Source organism: Schistocerca cancellata, chromosome 8 (assembly GCF_023864275.1).
Source record: "Schistocerca cancellata isolate TAMUIC-IGC-003103 chromosome 8, iqSchCanc2.1, whole genome shotgun sequence".
NCBI classification, from domain to species: Eukaryota; Metazoa; Arthropoda; class Insecta; order Orthoptera; family Acrididae; genus Schistocerca; species Schistocerca cancellata.
This window is the reverse complement of record NC_064633.1, coordinates 62341949-62363847: the sequence shown is the minus strand read 5'-3', so window position 1 is coordinate 62363847 and position 21899 is coordinate 62341949. Positions and strand designations below refer to the sequence as shown.

The following is a 21899-nucleotide window of genomic DNA, read 5'->3' as shown; positions in this document are numbered from 1 at the left end:
GTTGTGGTGACAGCACTCAAGCCCCTTTGTGTTTGGACCGGTGTAACTACTGATGCAGGCATCCCAGCTTCAGTACTGCTGCAGGAGTGTGCCCACACTGCTGTGCCAAGCTTGTAATGTTGGAGGGACGGAAGGGAGGTTCCATGGCGAAGGTGTCAGAAGATGGGGCAAGGTTTGGGGCCGGCAACCGTGGAGGATCTCCACGGGGCTGTGATTGTTAATCAGTGTGGTGTGATAAGTGCTCAAAAAACAAGTAAGGGCCGTCACAGCGGCGGTGAATTCGATAATCTTCTTAATCAGTTGCCTTAAAGGTCCAGACCAGACGTTCAGCTTCACCATAGGAGGAAGAGAGGAACAGAGGGCTACAGATGTGTTTGATGCCATTCGTGGTATAGATCCTTTGAGGACAGAGGCTGTGAACTGTGGACCATTGTTCGAGACCAATTTGCAAGCTAACAGTTTGATGGCCAAAACTTGGGCTAAAACAGTAAGGGTGGGCTCGACCGTTATGCATGTCATACATACGACATAGGGGTACTTTTAATATGTGTCAACAGTGAGTAACCGCTTACATTCTAAGAATGAGCTGGCAAAATCGAAGCAGATGCGGTTCCAAGGGAGGCCAGGGGGCACAGGACGGAGGAGGCACTGCCTTTGCTGGACACATTCTGCACAACTACAGACCATCTTTCTGATGTTGTCATTGATCTCAGACCAGTACACATGGTGGCAGGCCAGCGTCTCCATGTGGGACATGCCCCAATGACTGTGGTGGAGCAAACTCAATACCCAACAATGCAATTCTGCCCAAATAGCCACTTCATGTGCATCTGTCTGAGTATCTCAGTATGAGATCATCCACAACCGATAGTCAGTGAGTAAGCTGTTTCGAAGAGTGGATCTCTGTTTTCAACTGACAAGTGAGATAATGGGAGCAGTCATGGATTACATAACGAAGGACTTGTTACAGGATGCGGTTCTGGTGCCTTAAACAGCAATACATGCAGCCATAAGGGGAAAACTGTACAATGTATGATGTCGTTCGGCATTGATGTGGAATGAGAGGGCCTCCTGTTGGTTAAAATCAGGGTCCTGGCCAGCTGGTAGATTGGACAGAGTGTTAACATTGGAATGCTGGGCTGTAGGCTTGTACTGAATAGTAAAATTGTAGACACTGAGGAACAACACCCAGCACCAAAGGCGTTGGACTATTCGTTCTGGGAAGTTCGAACATGGCTCAAATAACACCAAAAACTGCTTGTTATAATTAGAAAGAACTGTGTCCTGAAAAGATGGACATGAAATTTCTTGACTGAACATTATTGCCCAGGCTTCCTTTAAGAACTGGGAATAGTTACACTGTGCCGAGATCAGGGTCTTGGATGTGTATGATGTAGGCTGTTTGGAACCATCCCAATTCCTGTGTGGTAAAACTACTCTGATACCATAGACCGATGCATTGGCTGCAACAACCAATGGGCGATCGGGGGAAAAGGACGTGAGGCAGGGTGCGCATGTCAGCATTGTTTCAAATCGAGGTCACAGTCGGGGGTCCAGATACAAGGGACTCCCTTTTACGCAACTTATTAAGAGGTTGTGCAACGTGGGCTACCTGGGGCAACAATTTATCATAATACACTCCTGGAAATGGAAAAAAGAACACATTGACACCGGTGTGTCAGACCCACCATACTTGCTCCGGACACTGCGAGAGGGCTGTACAAGCAATGATCACACGCACGGCACAGCGGACACACCAGGAACTGCGGTGTTGGCCGTCGAATGGCGCTAGCTGCGCAGCATTTGTGCACCGCCGCCGTCAGTGTCAGCCAGTTTGCCGTGGCATATGGAGCTCCATCGCAGTCTTTAACACTGGTAGCATGCCGCGACAGCGTGGACGTGAACCGTATGTGCAGTTGACGGACTTTGAGCGAGGGCGTATAGTGGGCATGCGGGAGGCCGGGTGGACGTACCGCCGAATTGCTCAACACGTGGGGCGTGAGGTCTCCACAGTACATCGATGTTGTCGCCAGTGGTCGGCGGAAGGTGCACGTGCCCGTCGACCTGGGACCGGACCGGAGCGACGCACGGATGCACGCCAAGACCGTAGGATCCTACGCAGTGCCGTAGGGGACCGCACCGCCACTTCCCAGCAAATTAGGGACACTGTTGCTCCTGGGGTATCGGCGAGGACCATTCGCAACCGTCTCCATGAAGCTGGGCTACGGTCCCGCACACCGTTAGGCCGTCTTCCGCTCACGCCCCAACATCGTGCAGCCCGCCTCCAGTGGTGTCGCGACAGGCGTGAATGGAGGGACGAATGGAGCCGTGTCGTCTTTAGCGATGAGAGTCGCTTCTGCCTTGGTGCCAATGATGGTCGTATGCGTGTTTGGCGCCGTGCAGGTGAGCGCCACAATCAGGACTGCATACGACCGAGGCACACAGGGCCAACACCCGGAACCATGGTGTGGGGAGTGATCTCCTACACTGGCCGTACACCACTGGTGATCGTCGAGGGGACACTAAGTAGTGCACGGTACATCCAAACCGTCATCGAACCCATCGTTCTACCATTCCTAGACCGGCAAGGGAACTTGCTGTTCCAACAGGACAATGCACGTCCGCATGTATCCCGTGCCACCCAACGTGGTCTAGAAGGTGTAAGTCAACTACCCTGGCCAGCAAGATCTCCGGATCTGTCCCCCATTGAGCATGTTTGGGACTGGATGAAGCGTCGTCTCACGCGGTCTGCACGTCCAGCACGAACGCTGGTCCAACTGAGGCGCCAGGTGGATATGGCATGGCAAGCCGTTCCACAGGACTACATCCAGCATCTCTACGATCGTCTCCATGGGAGAATAGCAGCCTGCATTGCTGCGAAAGGTGGATATACACTGTACTAGTGCCGACATTGTGCATGCTCTGTTGCCTGTGTCTATGTGCCTGTGGTTCTGTCAGTGTGATCATGTGATGTATCTGACCCCAGGAATGTGTCAATAAAGTTTCCCCTTCCTGGGACAATGAATTCACGGTGTTCTTATTTCAATTTCCAGGAGTGTAGATGTTTCCATTCAGTGAAGCAACCTTTCATGGGGTTTCATGTCATGAACGATTCATTGTAGCGGTCACCCTTTCTGTCTTTGGCGTCGCCAGACAGATTTTTTTCTCCTCTGAAAAATGGTACCTCTAACCTGTCACCCTCTTCTTTCACGAGATATACGTTCTTTTGGATAGTTATTATTCCCAGCGGTACGATGTGGTTGCCTCCAGGCTAGAACTGCATCAATGCTATAAACAACTGGGACAGTAATACCATTTGTGGGTCACTGACTTGCAAGGACAGCCGGAAATGTGATTTTACTTGCGCCCATAAAGGCTGTAAGGTTTCCTACGCCGACTCCTCGATTCGTGATTTGGTGGTACGACTGGCACCTGACCAAGAGGTTCACATGACGGCTTTGAAACCGTCGTCAGAGGAGATCTTGCGCATCGCTGATTCGTTCGGAATGACCCAGGCAGCTAACGAACGACACATGGTAAGGCAGTTCGCCACGTGTGCCATCCCAGCGTAGTAAACGTAGGACGACCGCTAGGTGGCAGCAACGTCGTGATTCGTCTTTGTCCTATGTCTCCATGACCTCTGAGCCTGCAGTCTCTCCTCAACGACGGCTACATGGGTGGCTCCATGTCCACAGTGTTTTTTCTCTCGCTCCCGAGAAGACTGTATTGATCGCTGGGCGTCCTGTACACCCTGTGGAAAAGAGGGGCACCTCCGCTCAGCATGTTGCAGTCGCACGACCCGCTCCTCTCGTCCACTACCAGCGCCACGACCAAACCAGGACATGGTACACATGCTACAGACAGAAGTCCCCCAGGGCGACCCCTTCACTCAGAACTGTCTCTCACACTTTTCAAGTTTCTTCAAGACATCAGTTTTCAGATGGACACTGGGGCCACTGTCTCTCAGATCAGTCAGGCGACTTATGTCCGACTGGATTCACCTGACTCATCCCCGCCCTCGCGATATTTGGTGGCGTATGGAGATATTGTGATTCCTCTTCACGGGCAGCTCTCGATTGCAGCAACTTACAAGTACGTTCCTCGGCTTTTGACGTCCTTTGTCGTCGACCATCCATCGGCTACCAAGATTTTTCGTCTCGACGCCTTCACAGCGTTAGGATTTTATCTCAGATGAAATCACGGTGGTTTCCACAGTGGGCCCTTTCCAGGAACTATGGCGACCTCTGCACAGCCTTTTCACCTCTGTGTCAACCAGATTTGGGGTGTGGTTCAGACTCTCAGGTGCCATACCTTCTTTTTATCGCACCAGACCAATTTCGGTAGGCTTATGAGCTGCTGTGAAGCAGGCAGCTGGGGTTTTGGGAACCTGTGAAACCTAATGCATGGGCCACTCCACTAGTCATCATACAGAAGCCAAATGCGGTTCTTCTCCTGTGTGGGGATTTCCAGGCAGCCATTAATGGTCAATACCAGGTAGAAACCTGTCCTATTCCCTGCAGGAGGACCTCCTCATCAAACCGGCTGGGGGGGATAGTTTTTCAAGATCGACATTGCTGACGCATATCTCCAGCTACCCTTAGACGAGGCGTCTCAGAACATTGTCGTCTTTAATACACCATTTGTGGTTTGTGTAAGTACAATTGACCCCCCTTTAGCATTTCCTCAGCCACTTCATTATTGCAGCGATTTCTGGAACAGTTGATACAACAAACTTGCATTAATTACTTAGGTGATCTTATTGCCAGAGAATCCTCCCACCAGGAGCATTTGGAAAACCCCTGCACGCTTTTCACAACCCTGTAGGATGTGGGCTTGTGTTCTTTGAAGACGTGCAGATTTTTTTTCAGCCAGGAGTGGAATGTCTGGGGCATTGGCTCACTGAAGATGGAATCTGGCCTACTCATCAGAACAAGGCTGCCATCACTTCTTTACCTCGCCAACGAACTTACTACAATTACAAGTATATTAGGGCAAGCTCAACTACACTCCTGGAAATTGCAATTTGAATTCATTGTCCCAGGAACGGGAAACTTTATTGACACATTCCTGGGGTCAGATACATCACATGATCACACTGACAGAACCACAGGCACATAGACACAGGCAACAGAGCATGCACAATGTCGGCACTAGTACAGTGTATATCCACCTTTCGCAGCAATGCAGGCTGCTATTCTCCCATGGAGACGATCGTAGAGATGCTGGATATAGTCCTGTGGAACGGCTTGCCATGCCATTTCCACCTGGCGCCTCAGTTGGACCAGCGTTCGTGCTGGACGTGCAGACCGCGTGAGACGACGCTTCATCCAGTCCCAAACATGCTCAATGGGGGACAGATCCGGAGATCTTGCTGGCCAGGGTAGTTGACTTACACCTTCTAGACCACGTTGGGTGGCACGGGATACATGCGGACGTGCATTGTCCTGTTGGATCAGCAAGTTCCCTTGCCGGTCTAGGAATGGTAGAACGATGGGTTCGATGACGGTTTGGATGTACCGTGCACTATTCAGTGTCCCCTCGACGATCACCAGTGGTGTACGGCCAGTGTAGGAGATCGCTCCCCACACCATGATGCCGGGTGTTGGCCCTGTGTGCCTCGGTCGTATGCAGTCCTGATTGTGGCGCTCACCTGCACGGCGCCAAACACGCATACGACCATCATTGGCACCAAGGCAGAAGCGACTCTCATCGCTGAAGACGACACGTCTCCATTCGTCCCTCCATTCACGCCTGTCGCGACACCACTGGAGGCGGGCTGCACGATGTTGGGGCGTGAGCGGAAGACGGCCTAACGGTGTGCGGGACCGTAGCCCAGCTTCATGGAGACGGTTGCGAATGGTCCTCGTCGATACCCCAGGAGCAACAGTGTCCCTAATTTGCTGGGAAGTGGCGGTGCGGTCCGGTACGGCACTGCGTAGGATCCTACGGTCTTGGCGTGCATCCGTGCGTCGCTGCGGTCCGGTCCCAGGTCGACGGGCACGTGCACCTTCCGCCGACCACTGGCGACAACATCGATGTACTGTGGAGACCTCACGCCCCACGTGTTGAGCAATTCGGCGGTACGTCCACCCGGCCTCCCGCATGCCCACTATTCGCCCTCGCTCAAAGTCCGTCAACTGCACATACGGTTCACGTCCACGCTGTCGCGGCATGCTACCAGTGTTAAAGACTGCGATGGAGCTCCGTATGCCACGGCAAACTGGCTGACACTGACGGCGGCGGTGCACAAATGCTGCGCAGCTAGCGCCATTCGACGGCCAACACCGCGGTTCCTGGTGTGTCCGCTGTGCCGTGCGTGTGATCATTGCTTGTACAGCCCTCTCGCAGTGTCCGGAGCAAGTATGGTGGGTCTGACACACCGGTGTCAATGTGTTCTTTTTTCCATTTCCAGGAGTGTATCTCAGTCCTCTACGAGTAGTCAGCAGTACACTGGAGAGAGTAATGAACGCTATCACATGAAGTACACGACTGAGTGGGCGGTCCTTTTTTTTTCTTTATTGCATTCCTCGGGAGGGGGCGGGGGCGGGGGGGCTGGCAGCAGCGTAATATGCTGCTCTACAGCCTACTACAGAGAAGTTAAAAAACATAATGAGAATATAAAGAAACAAGAAAAACAGGCGATAGAACGGTGACATTGTAAAAAACTGTTAAATGGAGGAGAGTTGTGGAATTTAAAATATATAGACACGGCGTTGACGATGCGGATGAAGATTGACAGTAAGTAGACAGGCACAATTAGAAAAAAAAACAAAAAAAAAAAACACGGCGACGGTCTGGTTGCTGTTCGCACGAGATAAAAAACACAACCAGTGACAGTATGTTGGTTGTTCGAAACACTGACAGGGGACGCGCAACACTGAGCATTCACTCACAACAGCACTATAGGAAACACGGCGGCAGATGGGGGCGGGGTGGGAGGACCCGGACCGATGAGGGGGAAAAGAGGGGGAGGAGAGGAAAAGGAAGGGGCGAGCCGTCGGACGGAGAGGACGTAGAAAATGTGGGGGGGGGGGGGGCGGGGGGGGGGGCGTGGCGGGCGCGAGAAGGAAGTGAGCGGTCGGTGTGCAGCGGTGTTTATGCCGGCCGGCTGCCAAGGACACTACTGGCCGGTGTATTCACGTGGCGAGACGGTGGCGCACCCACCAGGCGAGAGCAGCGCTGAGGCGACACTGCCCTCTATCACCCATCGAGGTCCGTGTATTCCCGCGGGCGGTCAAATTCCATGCAGCCCGATACCAGAGAAGGGCGGTGTGCTTACAGTTCTTTCACGGTACCTGACTGACTGGCGTTAGACACAACAGATGTCAGGATAACAGCCAGCTTCGTCGTCACATCAGCTACGAACTAATGGCGTGTCTTCTACGTTTTTACTTGAAGTAAACTTTGTTGTCTTGCGACTTCTCATATTGTATGATTTCTTAAACCTGGTTAACCTAACCGAAGAAGACCTGAAATCAACAATGTTCATCTCATTTGCGATTCGGAGTGCCCAGTCTTGTAGAGCTCCATTGGTAACGGTGCATTTCCTCTCTCCTCATAACTCAAGAAAACTCATCTAAAGAACTGTTGTTCACGTTAATTATTTAATTTCAGGGGTTTATATTGGTTTTTAAGGACGGGGGGATGGGGGGTGGGGGGGAGGGGGACGAGATTTTGTGGCCACCCTGTACAGTAAACAGTTTAGATACCGTGTTCACAGTTTCGCGCTTTCACTTTGTCTCGTATTTATTACTTCTTGTAAGCCTTTCTTCCATTTAAGAAGCAAAATCTGGTTAGCATACTGACGGGGGGATGGGGGGTGGGGGGGAGGGGGACGAGATTTTGTGGTCACCCTGTACAGTAAACAGTTTAGATAGCGTGTTCACAGTTTCGCGCTTTCACTTTGTCTCGTATTTATTACTTCTTGTAAGCCTTTCTTCCATTTAAGAAGCAAAATCTGGTTAGCATACTGCTTCAGATTAAGTGTTAAACACAATGCCAATTAATTTAGTTTTATCTCGATTGTTGACACTTATGCTACACAAAAGCAACCGCTAATTATTATGGATATTAAATGAGTCAGTAATTTGAGTAAACAGCAGGTTAAAAGACGGCGATGCCTTCCGGTGGTAATAGCCGTCAGGCACTTCCCCTTTCATTTTGTTTCGGTGATTACCATACAATTTCATTCGCCGTTGGTGCATCTAAGATTGATATTAATCTGATGGACTATTAGGGTTAGGGTAAACCACTGACTGACCTGACAGAACATGCATGACTTGAGCAGCAGTAGTAGAATTATATAGAGACAGATTTTGGGACAAGATTGTGGTACGAGGTACCCTCCGCCACGTATGGTGGATTGCGGAGTATGTATGTAGAAGTAGATGTGATGGAGGGGACCATTGCATTAGGGGCAGCTTTAGAACTTTCGCCGAGCAGCAAGCGAGTTCGCGGATTCCTTTGTACTCACAGATACTGGCGGTGGGCGCTGCAGGGCGGTGGTTTATGGGCCGCCATTCTGGCGGACGGCCTTGTTCCGCTAGCGGCCAAGCAGGAGGGTGGGAACGGCGACGCTGAATGCGAAATGACGCTTTTCGAGAAACTGGCGGCGCCGGGCATCCTGGCGCCAGCCTGACTGCTTTCTTAGCGAGTGGACGTGATGTGGGAGCCTGGCCTCCTTATCCCGTGTGCGGGTACAGGTACAGCGGCGTCAGGCTCGCGCCCGGCTGATGTGTTTATTACAAGAACAGCGTACCTTGTGAGACGGGACGACGAATTTCTCTGGATGTCGCGTTTCTTAGTTGCCGCCGCGCCTCGCCAAAACGGCGCCCACTAAATCGTTTTATGGACGAGGCGGAGCTTGTTTTCACTAGTAAGCTTCCCTCATCTTGTGAAATGCGCTGGGGGTTTCACTGCAGGACCTCCAGGCATTGTGTGCTGTTTTTGCATAGAATAGAATGTGTACTCCACTGCAGTGATTGGTTGAGGAAGGTCGGGTCTCCTTGCTAGAAGACGTGATTGGCACAGTAACCACTGCTGGGCCACGATAGGTTTATTCAACAACCTCGGGGGGAACGGCTGTTTTTCGGAGGGTTTTGTGCAGCGGGAGAAGAGAGGACTTGCTTCTCGACCGTCGCGGCCCACGCACGGCGACGCAGTTGCGCTATGGCTGCCGAAGTGTGCGGACGCCCTGTGCTGACGCTGCCGAGGCTAACCTCTCGTTCGCGATTTTGTAGCGATCGGTTGCGCTGGTTCACGCATGTGGCTATCAGCCTTGCGTGTTCTCGCTAACCAGCGTTTTCTCTCTTTCTTTCAGAGTCGAGCGCCTTTAGGGACCGGTGCGGCAAAATCCACGTGGCGTGACCCCACCCTCTGAGAAAGCAGAAACTGTCGTGTCTCTCTAAAGAGGCAAAGTTGTCGTGTTGGGGGTTACGACATGGAGGAGGAGCCGGAACGAGACGATCGCTCCGGCGAGACGCAGGGTGTCTAAGGGAAGTTTCCCGGACGACGGACGAGGACGACGAGTGAGAGTGTTGCTGGCGGCCGCCGGACGGCCGTGGAAATTTCCGCGAACGGACGGCGCCGCGCCCGCACACTCTCTGTGCCGAGACGACGCATCGAGCCGCCGATCCCCCTGACAGAGGAGGAATTTGCCGCCGCCATCGCCCGAGGAGAGTTGCATCTGCATGCAACGCCTGGCCGTGGGCACCGATGCGGACAGGGTGGAGCTACTGACGATACTCCGGTCCCTGGTGCCTGTGGATCGCGACAGGCAATTGCCTGTCGCAGTCGCCACGACAGCTGCCGCGCCAGCAGTCGCACCAGCCGTGGTGCCTACAGAAGCCGCCACGCCCTCACCGACGTCCAGGCTGGCAACACCCGACGAGCCTGCTGAGGTCGAGCAAACCTCACGGAAGCGCCCGGCCGCGGCCGTAGAGGACACTCCCTCCCCCCAGGCAAGTTCCGGTCGCGCCAGGCGGAAGAAGATGAGGGTACGTCGCAGGACGACGACCGCATCGCCGAGGAAGCCGGACGAAGAAGGCTTCATCGCGCCCTCCCGGCGCCACACAGCGAGAGCCAGGGCGTTCGGACCGGTGACGCCGGAACAGGTCGAGGCTGCAAACCGGGTTGCAGATCTGCCGGAAGCAGCCGAGACCCACGGGGACGGGACCACACCGACTACGGCGACGAAACCGCCCCGCCGCCGATTACCATCCAGTGGAGCCAGGGCTATAGCGAGCTCAGAGAGAAGCTCTACTCCGTCGCAAAACCTCGGAAGATGATCGCGGGGACCGACACTTACAAGGTCAGAGCAAAGTGCATAGAGGACCACGCGAAACTCGTGCAACTCTGTGAGACCGAGAACTGGAACTGCTTCACGCAGAGCACGGAGCAGCTGAAGCAGCTGAAGGTCGTTTTTCGTCACCTGCCGCTAAAGGTACAGAAAGCTGGCTGAAGCCAGAGATAAATTCTGCCGAAATTTTTACAAAGGCACAGACGGTGTTTAGAAAGGATAGATTGCATGCAACCGGTGGTGGCGTGTTTGTCGCTGTTAGTAGTAGTTTATCCTGTAGTGTAGTAGAAGTGGATAGTTTCTGTGAAATATTATGGGTGGAGGTTACACTCAACAACCGAGCTAGGTTAATAATTGGCTCCTTTTACCGACCTCCCGCCTCAGCAGCATTAGTGGCAGAACAACTGAGAGAAAATTTGTTATACATTTCGCATAAATTTTCTCAGCATGTTATAGTCTTAGGCGGAGATTTCAATTTATCAGATATAGTCTGGGACACTCAGATGTTTAGGACGGGTGATAGAGACAGAGCATCGACTGACATTATACTGAGTGCACTATCCGAAAATTACCTCGAGCAATTAAACAGAGAACCTACTCGTGGAGATAACATCTTTGACCTACTGATAACAAACAGACCCGAACTATTCGACTCTGTAAGTGCAGAACAGGGAATCAGTGATCATAAGGCCGTTGCAGCATCCGTGAATATAGAAGTTAATAGGAATATAAAAAAAGGGAGGAAAGTTTATCTGTTTAGCAAGAGTAATAGACGGCAGATTTCAGACTACCTAACAGATCAAAACGAAAATTTCTGTTCCGACACTGACAATGTTGAGTGTTTATGGAAAAAGTTCAAGGCAATCGTAAAATGCGTTTTAGACAGGTACGTGCCGAGTAAAACTGTGAGGGACGAGAAAAACCCACCGTGGTTCAACAACAAAGTTAGGAAACTACTGCGAAAGCAAAGAGAGCTTCACTCCAAGTTTAAACGCAGCCAAAACCTCTCAGATAAACAGAAGCTGAACGATGTCAAAGTTAGCGTAAGGAGGGCTATGCGTGAAGCGTTCAGTGAATTAGAAAGTAAAATTCTATGTACCGACTTGACAGAAAATCCTAGGAAGTTCTGGTCTTACGTTAAACCAGTAAGTGGATCGAAACAGCATATCCAGACACTCCGGGATGATGATGGCATTGAAACAGAGGATGACACGCGTAGAGCTGAAATACTAAACACCTTTTTCCAAAGCTGTTTCACAGAGGAAGACCGCACTGTAGTTCCTTCTCTAAACCCTCGCACAAACGAAAAAATGGCTGACATCGAAATAAGTGTCCAAGGAATAGAAAAGCAACTGGAATCACTCACCAGAGGAAAGTCCACTGGACCTGACGGGATACCAATTCGATTCTACACAGAGTACGCGAAAGAACTTGCCCCCCTTCTAACAGTCGTGTACCGCAAGTCTCTAGAGGAACGGAAGGTTCCAAATGATTGGAAAAGAGCACATGTAGTCCTAGTCTTCGAGCAGATGCGCAAAACTATAGACCTATATCTCTGACGTTGATCTGTTGTAGAATTTTAGAATATGTTTTTTGCTCGCGTATCATGTCGTTTTTGGAAACCCAGAATCTACTCTGTAGGAATCAACATGGATTCCGGAAACAGCGATCGTGTGAGACCCAACTCGCTTTATTTGTTCATGAGACTCAGAAAATATTATATACAGGCTCCCAGGTAGATGCCATTTTCCTTGACTTGCGGAAGGCGTTCGATACAGTTCCGCACTGTCGCCTGATAAACAAAGTAAGAGCCTACGGAATATCAGACCAGCTGTGTGGCTGGATTGAAGAGTTTTTAGCAAACAGAACACAGCATGTTGTTATCAATGGAGAGACGTCTACAGACGTTAAAGCAACCTCTGGCGTGCCACAGGGCAGTGTTATGGGACCATTTATTTTCACAATATGTATAAATGACCTAGTAGATAGTGTCGGAAGTTCCATGCGGCTTTTCGCGGATGATGCTGTAGTATACAGAGAAGTTGCAGCATTAGAAAATTGTAGCGAAATGCAGGAAGATCTGCAACGGATAGGCACTTGGTGCAGGGAGGGGCAACTGATCCTTAACATAGACAAATGTAATGTATTGCGAATACATAGAAAGAAGGATCCTTTATGGTATGATTATATGATAGCGGAACAAACACTGGTAGCAGTTACTTCGGTAAAATATCTGGGAGTATGCTTGCAGGACGATTTGAAGTGGAATGATCATATAAAATTAATTGTTGGTAAGGCGGGTGCCAGGTTGAGATTCATTGGGAGAGTCCTTAGAAAATGTAGTCCATCAACAAAGGAGGTGGCTTACAAAACACTCGTTCGACCTATACTTGAGTATTGCTCATCAGTGTGGGATCCGTACCAGATCGGGTTGACGGAGGAGATAGAGAAGATCCAAAGAAGAGCGGCGCGTTTCGTCACAGGGTTATTTGGTAAGCGTGATAGCGTTACGGGGATGTTTAGCAAACTCAAGTGGCAGACTCTGCAAGAGAGGCGCTCTGCATCGCGGTGTAGCTTGCTCGCCAGGTTTCGAGAGGGTGCGTTTCTGGATGAGGTATCGAATATATTGCTTCCCCTACTTATACCTCCCGAGGAGATCACGAATGTAAAATTAGAGAGATTCGATCGCGCACGGATGCTTTCAGACAGTCGTTCTTCCCGCGAACCATACGCGACTGGAACAGAAAACGGAGGTAATGACAGTGGCACGTAAAGTGCCCTCCGCCACACACCGTTGGGTGGCTTGCGGAGTATAAATGTAGATGTAGATGTAGATGTAGATGTAGATGTAGATGTAGAATATGGAACCGGCGTTCCTACAGCGGCAGCTGGAGGAACTCGGCTTCCAGACTCGCCACGTCGGCCTGATGAGGTCCCCCAGGACCCTCAGGGACATTCCCTTGTTCCTTGTGGTTTTGGTCGACAATGTCGACACCCGGAAATTTTTTCAGGTAGAAAACATTGCCGATTTCGACGTGAAAGTCGAGCCACTCCGCGCAAAAGGCAGACGAGGCCAGTGCTTCAACTGCCAGCGCACGGACCACGCGGCAAAGTTTTGCAGGATGCCTGTACGCTGCTGCAAGTGCGCCGAGGAGCACCCGTCACGGGACTGCCCCAAGAAGAAGGAAGACCGACCGACGTGGTGCAACTGTAACGGGGACCACGTCACCTGTTACCGGGATTGCGCCGCATTCAAGAGCGGGAAGAACACTAGCCGCGTAAACCCGAGCCGCAGCTTCACGGACGTAGTTAAGGGGAAGCCGGCCGCCCCCTCCGAGAAGCCACGGCCGCTGGCAGGGGAGGCCGCGCCGACACCGCAGCCGTCGCAGCTGCCCTCGCCCGCGGCACCGCCTGCTGTGTGGGATGCCGGCTTGCCGGCGCACTCGGCTGTAGGAAGGGTTGTCGCCCTCGCAGGGCGTTCCCAGCACGCCGCTCCGCTGCCGACTACGGGAAACGTCGCGAAGGAGTCAAACCTTCCCGAAACGGCTTCACCCCCAGCAGGGCGAGTTTCGCCAATTCCTACGGGGCGAGGCGGTCGACATTTGCCTTGTGCAGGAGACCTTCCTCACACCCGGGGTCGACGTGCGAGCAGCAAATTTTTGCTGCTACCGAGATGACAGAGCCAACCCACGGGGGCGGCACTGCCATCTACGTGAAGAAGTCACTGCGCCACCACCGGGCTCAAGTGCCGGCGCTCAACGCGCTGGAGGCCACAGGAGTGGACGTCAACACCACCGCCGGAAAGGTTCTCTTCGTGTCGGTGTACCGGCAACCTGGCAGGCCGCTAGACGAAGCCGACTTCGACGCCCTGCTGTCGCTTGAGGGGCGAACGTTCATTGCCGGTGATTTCAATGCCAAACACACCGAATGGAATTCGCGATCTGTTAGCCGCAGCGGGCGCCGCCTCTCCCGCGTTGTTCACCTCAACGGCGCGATCACCGTGGGGCAGTTTGACCCCACGATCTTAGCTGCACGAGGACAACCGGACGTACTCGATACTGCTCTTCTGAAGGGCATCGGGCATTTCGCGACCGCCGAGACGCGTAACGACCTCCCTCCGACCACGTACCTCTCATTTTTGGCCTCGACGTGGCCGGAGCTTCTCTTCCAGACAGCCGTCCGTGCTATCGCAGGCTCGTTCGCCGAGCGCTTTCAGACGAAAGCCCTCGAACTGCTCGAGGACGCGCCAAACCCCACTGTGGTAGGGGCAGACGCCGCCCTAGCATTCTGCAGCGGAGGAAGCCACGCCGAGGCATCGCCGAGTGCCACGAGACTTCTCGCGACAACTACCGCGCCCTATCCTGGACGCGATCACTGAGAAGAACCGACTGTTTCGTGAATGGCAGCTCACTCGCCAACCAGACACGAAGCGCAGCTTAGACCGCATGAGACGGGAAATTAAGGAAGCAGTTGAGAAACACCGGAACCAGGAATTGGAAGACCTTGTGTCTTCCCTCAATCCTGAGGATGGCAGTGGATGGAGGATGGTAAAGTCCTTCCTACTCCGGCGACAGCGAATACCGAATATCGGGAACGATATCGCCTGCGACCCCGACGCGAAAGCCAGCGTCCTGGCTGACGCATTTGCAGCGAACTTCACACCGGTGGCCGACGCCATCGACGACGACCACATACGGCGTGTCCACGAGCCACTACCAACCTTCCGCACCGCAAGGGAGGAAGGCGACGTTATCGAGCCGATAACGGAGGAGGAAGTTGCTGTGCACCTTCGCTCGCTGAACCCCTAGGAAGCTGGAGGCAGCGATTGCGTCAAAAACCTCCTGCTGAAGAACGTACCGCCGGGCTTACACCGGCAACTTGCCGATGTTTTCAACGAGATTCTCCGATCAGGTGTCTACCTCTCTGCGTGGAAACACGCGGAGGTCGTGGCCATTCTTAAATCCGGCAAGGACCCACGCCAGGTATCGAGCTACCGACCCATCAGCCTGCTCCCGTCCCTCTCGAAAGTTTTCGAGAGGCTGTACGCGAGAAGACTGATGCGACACGTTACCCAGGAGGGCATCATACCGGACGAGCAGTTCGGGTTCCGAGAAGAACATGCCACATCCCACCAGATCTTGCGGGTGGTAGAACAGGCGATGAGGGCACTGGAAACAAGGGAATACTTTGGGGCAGTCTCCCGAGCGTTTGACTCGGTGTGGCACGACGGTCTCGAGGTCAAACTTTTTGAACGAGGGACGCCGACGTCCCACATGAGGCTGCTGCGGTCGTACCTGTCCGAACGAACCTTCCACGTGAGGGTTGACGACGGTACGTCCACAGACCGGCAGATACGTGCAGGGGTGCCGCAGGGGTCGGTTCTCGGCCTCTCGCTGTACTCCCTGTACACTGCGACGTGCCGAAAGTGGCAGGAATCGAACTGGCGCTGTATGCTGATGATACAGCCCTGTTCAATAGCAACATGAACGCCCAAGTGCTGAGAAACCGCCTCCAACGCGGTGAGACGCCTTGGGCTCATGGGCAATAAAGTGGCGGCTGAAATTCAACGCCACATAGAGCCGGGCAGTCCACGCGAAGACTTCTGCCGCCAGGGCTTACGCCAGTCGAAATCCTGGGAGAACCTATCCCATGGAGTGGGACAGCGAAATACCTAGGGGTTATCCTATACCGCAGGCTCACCTGGAAGCAACACATCCGTGATGTGAAAGGGAGAGCAACAGGACGCCTTCGCGCCCTGTATCCGCTGCTAAACCCGCAGTCGTCATTGCCACCGCAATACGGCATCACGCTTTACCTAAGATTGGTTCGCCCACTGTTAGAGAATACGGCCGTGATCTGTGGTAAAGCTGCAGATGCTCACATTGTGACGGATACAGAACCGCACCCTGAAGACTGCTATGCATCTTCCGAGGCACTTCTCGACGCGCCAACTCCACGAGGACACCGGGATCCTGCCTCTCCGAGACAGTTTTCGCGCCATCGCCAGGAAGTTCTACGAGAAGACGGGACGCTCCCGCAACCGACTCATCCGTGGACTGGGCCAACAACCTCATCACAGGCCAACCACGCGTTGGCCTGACCTGCTGAAGGATTAAGTTTTACTAATCCCTCACCAGAGTGTGTTTTTCTTTATTTCAGGTTATACCAGCCAGGACCAATCAACAAGAGCGGTAATATATGTTTCTCTCTTTTACAGGAACCGCAGGAATGACAAGTTTTGTCTAAACCGCACCACCTCGAGCCAAGGATAGGCTCGTCTTTTCAGCATCAGCGACCGTCGCGGAGAACAGTCGCTAGGACTCTTCCGTTTCCCACTTGAAAGATCGTAAAAATACTGCAGTTAAGCGTTATCTCTGAGTTGATACAGCAACGGAGAAATTAACAAATCCGATTGCGACAAGAATCTGTAATCATTGAATTATCTTCGGAAGCAGATGAGATACGATCTTCACAGGTGTAGCTCGCGACCTGACGAAGAAGAGGTACGTCATCTTAGATTGTACTGCTAGCTGAATAACAAGCTTATCCGACATTAAGAAGGTCGTACTACTGAAAGATTCTCAGAGAATTGTAGTACCGGCCTTAGTGGCCGAGCGGTTCTAGGCGCTTCAGTCCGGAACCGCGTGACCGCCACGGTCGCAGGTTTGAATCCTGCCTCGAACATGGATGTTTGTGATGTCCTTAGGTTAGTTAGGTTTAAGTAGTTCTAAGTTCAAGGGGACTGATGGCCTCTGCTGTTAAGTCCCATAGTGCTCAAAGCCATTTAGAGTTGTAGTGTTATCAGAAAACTTTTAGAAACTTATGTTTTTTTTCCCTGAAATTTATTTCCCTTTCCGAAGTTTTCTTCCCTATAACTGCTTTCCCATTGTACGGAGCGAATACGAAGCGGCGGGGACGTTGGGTACACTAGAACCACGTGTGACTCGTTTCTCAGTTACTGCCTCCGTTACATACCCTTCGGTTCATAATTGCATTCCGACGTTTGTACAAGTTGTGTAACACCAGAAATAAGTAACATCTCATATGAAAAAGTTAAGTTTTAACGAATTTTTAGTTCTACTAAATTCTTTAAACTCTTACCAAAAGTACTAAGAGACATATAGTTTATGAGCTGGGACATCATTCAGGGAGAAATACACTGACGGAGGAAAAATCGCAATACCACAAAAACAGTTAATGAAGAGTAACGATATTTGTGGAACAAATTTGTCTAGGTAACATACTGAAGTGATTAACGCTGCAAGATCACAGGTTAAGCGCGAGATAAGCCATTGAAAATGTGATATGCTGGTACATTAATAACGAGTGTTACCGCCAGAATCTTGAATGAAAGCATGCAAACGTCCTTGCGTTGCGCTCTGCAGGTGCTGGATGTTAGTTTCTGGGCTGGAGTTGGCTCTGAGCACTATGGGACTTAACTTCTAAGCTCATCAGTCCCCTAGAACTTGGAACTACTTAAACCTAACTAACCTAAGGACATCACACACATCCATGCCCGAGGCAGGATTCCAACCTGCGACCGTGGCGGTCGCGCTGTTCCAGACTAAGCGCCTAGAACCGCACGGCCACCCCGGCCGGCGGTTGGAGTTCGTCGGTCAGTACAGGGACGGTCAACGCTGGTTGTGGATGACGCTGGAGCTGTTATGTGATGATATCCCACATGTGCTCGATTGCAAACAGATGTGGTGATCGAACAGACCATGGCAACATGTCGACACCCTGTAGGGCGTGTTGGGCTGCAACAGCGGTATGTGGGCGAGCGTTATCCTATTGGAAAACACGCCGTGGAATGCTGTTGATGAATGGCACCGGTCCGAAACAAACGACTGCAGTGAGAGTGCGTGGGATAACCTCAAGAGTGTTCCTGCTGCCGTACGAAATCCCATCCCACTCCATAACTCCAGGTGTACGTCCAATGTGTCTATCACACAAAAAGATTGGTGGCTGATGTCAGCTGGTCTCCTCCTAACCAACACACGGCCATCGCTGGCATCGAGTCAGAACAGGCTTTCATCGAAAAATATGACAGACCTGCACCCTGCCCTCCAGTGAGCTCTCGCTTGAATCTACTGAAGCCACAAATGGCAGTGGTTTGCGGTCAGTGGAATGCACGTTACAGGGTATCTGGATCGGATCTGACCTTCAAGTAACCAATTTGTAACAGTTTTTTAGATGCAGTACGATGCGCCAGAGCCACACGCCGAATACGACGGTCTTCCCTCGCGGTAGTCCCACGTGGCCGTCCGGATCCCGCGGTCTTGTCGCGACCGTACAGTTGGTGAACACCGCTGTCAGCAGTCATGTACGGCGTCCACATTGCTGCCGAGTCTTTCTGTAATATCGCAGAAGAAACGTCCAGCTACTCGTAGCTCTGCTGCAGGACCTCGTTCAAACTCAGTGAGCTATTGGTAATAGTCTTTATCGCCTTGAAGGCATACGTGACTAATGTCAGCTCACCACATCGAATCTCTGATGTAACTAACGCTCACGGCCATTACAGCATGTATTTAAAGCAAACCTGATTTACATCCACAAAGTGGCGCTGCCAGTTTCACTCTTACAGAAGGGTCCAAAATAAATGTATCCACTGTTTAAAAATCTATAACTTGTAAACTAATTGACGGAGTTGTCTCATTTTCGGTGAAAGTGTAGCTTAAAGTCGAACTTAAAGAAATCACTGTAGGTGTTCGAAATGGTCACCATTAACATCCACACACAAACGATGCCACTGAACTGCAGCACGAACTACTGACCCCCAACGTGTTCAGTTGGATATTTACACATGAATGTACGAGGATTCTTGAAGTTCATCCAATGTGCGTGGCTTTTGCCGATAAACGACGTCCTTTAGTGCTCCCCACATGTAAAACTCCAGAGGAGTTAGGTCTGGGGAATGTGGTGGATACTCCACAGCACCTCTACGGCCTATCCATCTTCCTGGTAGATTTTCGTCGAGATACGCCCTAACACGATTTTGGTAGTGGGCTGGGGCACCATCTTGCTGAAAGTAAACTCTTCCGTCTCCATACAAGTCTCGGATGGCAGGTAAAATGGATGTCTGAAGCTTCTGAACGTACAACTCACCGGAAACTGTGCCGTCAAAGAAGAATGGCCCAATGAAGCCCCGGTAAGACAACCCACACCACCCATTTACTCCTGGCAAATTCACGGCTTTGTCCACATGGACGGTCGGATTTTCGGCGGGCCAGTAGATGCAACTGTGGCGATTTACTGTACCATTGAGTTTGAACTGTGCCTCATCAGACCACACAATCATCTCTGCAAACTCTTCATCGTTGCGCACCATGATAGCAAACCACTCGCAGTACTCCATTCTACGATCTGAGTCGTCCTCATTCATTGTGTGTAGCAATCGTGGGATGTAGCACTTCCACTTTGCTGTCTTCAAAATTCACCGAACACTTGAGCGACTGACTCCAGTTTCACGGGCACACTGTCTCACAGACTTCTGTGGTGAGCGAGTGAATTGTTGTAACACACGACGGGAGTTAGCTGGACTTGTTACTGTTACAGGTCGTCCAGATCGTTGTTTGTGTACATATTTAACACAGACTTCGGCTTCAAATTTGTCTCGAATACGACGAATCGTTAAACGTGTCGGTGGCTCCGTTTGATACTCATTTCGCCATTGCCGTTGAACCTCATTAATGTTTTCTTACTTAAGATACCGCTTCAAAATTTACTTCCTTTCATCGAATGTAAGCCTTGCGCCAGCCATGTTTACTCGAGTAACTAGGTGCAACTAAGAACAAAACACTGACTATTTGGCGACTGTCATCTGACAAAACAAAACAACGCAATACAACGCTTGTGTGGCGATTGCCGGAACTACAAACTATTACACTACCAAAGATGAGACAACTCCGTCAATTAGTTTGCCAATTATGGACTTTTAAACAGTGGATACATTTTTTGGACCTTTCTGAATACGTCTGGTGCGAAATTTGAATAGACATCACCTTTCCGATGCAGGAAAACGCCTACCAATTTTCGTTTATGGCACTCATTATTGGTGCTGCGTTTTTTTTTTCGGTCAGAGTATTATGGATCCATCGCGAACGAAACTTTTTGTTCTAAAGCCTGCTCTCGCACGTACATATGGTGTATCATCGTGGTGCTCAAACAAATCGTGACACTCATTACAAACGTAAGGGAAATGGTAGTGAGTCATATAGTTCGCATCACCAAATTTTCCTTTTGTCTTCGTGTTCAGTTAAACATATATCGTCCTGGTTCGGCGCTCCTGGTTCGGCACTTAGCATGTTACTATTTCTAAAACATTTTGGAACCGTTATAGATGTGTTACGGGGATGCGGTTATAATTCGTTCAGTTAATCACACTGATGCCAACGAAACCTGTACTTTCAGTAATTTTGACCATTTTGATAATTTTAACTAATTTGAAGTGCACAACGGTTCAAATGTGTGTGTGTGAATTCCTAAGGGACCAAACTGCTGAGATCATCGGTCCCTAGACTTACACACTACTTAAACTAACTTATACTAAGTACTACACACACACACACCCATGCCCGAGGGTGGACTCGAACATACGGTGGCAGAGGCCGCGCAATCAGTGACATGACGCCTCTAACCGCGCGGCCACTCCGCGCGGCTGCCCAACGGTAAACCTTTAGTTTTCTTCTTGGCAAAATTGTGCTTCGCAAATAATTTTGAGCTATAGTTCGAATCATATCCCTGTGTTTTTGTTTTAGACAAGTTTGGAAACAGATCGCGAGAGCTCTCGCACAGACAGTAGAGGGCGAATCACAACTCACCGTCCTCATTCCAGGCGCCTTCCACCTGGTAAGCACTCGAACCCGTCCCCAGCATGAAACCATCGGGGAAGCGGTTGACAGCGGTCTGCGCATACCCAAGAGCCAGCGCAGCGGCGGAGAAGACAACAGCCGCCCACATCGCGATAGCCGCTTGCAGCTCTCTCAGCTGATACACGTATATATATTGGCCTATACGTACACGGTTTGAATAGCTTGATTACCCCATCATCATCTTTGTTCACAGACAACGAGATAATATTCTGTTCGTCAAATGGTCATGTGTCGATAAATGTACAAAATAGAGTGGAGAACGATTTCTTTTATGATATCGAAAACAGGAGGTGTACACTTAAGCTGTGCGTCAGCGAATTGGTTACTGAGGTCACCACTAGGATTATTATCGACAAAAAGAAAAAAAGCTCTTCATTATATCGTTCCAACTAACAGCTAACAACTCGCTGTTGTTACTACCCAGAGTGAGTTATTTTTAAGTGCTGTAGACAACGGCTCGTTGATGTCCCACGGATAGCGTCTGTATTGCCAGTGATACACAGAAGCGCGTTTGGATGAAATTGAATTTGGCAGTCTCCCTCAGTGACCTTATCTCATGATATCGGTTATCTGGTAATTAACTCTGCCTCTTTTCAGCGACTGCAGAACTTACCAGTATCGGTGTGTGCTACTTCACAGAGTTTCTGACATATTGTAGAAGCTGTTCGAATCTTGTCGGCTCAACTTCTGATGCAGCTACAGCTACAGCAAACAAAGGTGCTCCTGACAAC

The 21899-nt window shown here is 51.0% G+C and overlaps 1 protein-coding gene across 1 annotated transcript in view; it reads right to left on the bottom strand.

Moving 5' to 3' along the window:
• The window catches only part of LOC126094951 (myrosinase 1-like), an 83890-nt gene extending 62634 nt beyond the window's left edge, over positions 1-21256 (bottom strand). The window contains exon 1 of the mRNA XM_049909606.1: positions 21118-21256. Coding sequence (XP_049765563.1) covers positions 21118-21256 — 139 coding nt within the window. The remainder of the gene's footprint in view (positions 1-21117) is intronic.
• Between the last annotated feature and the right edge of the window lie 643 nt (positions 21257-21899).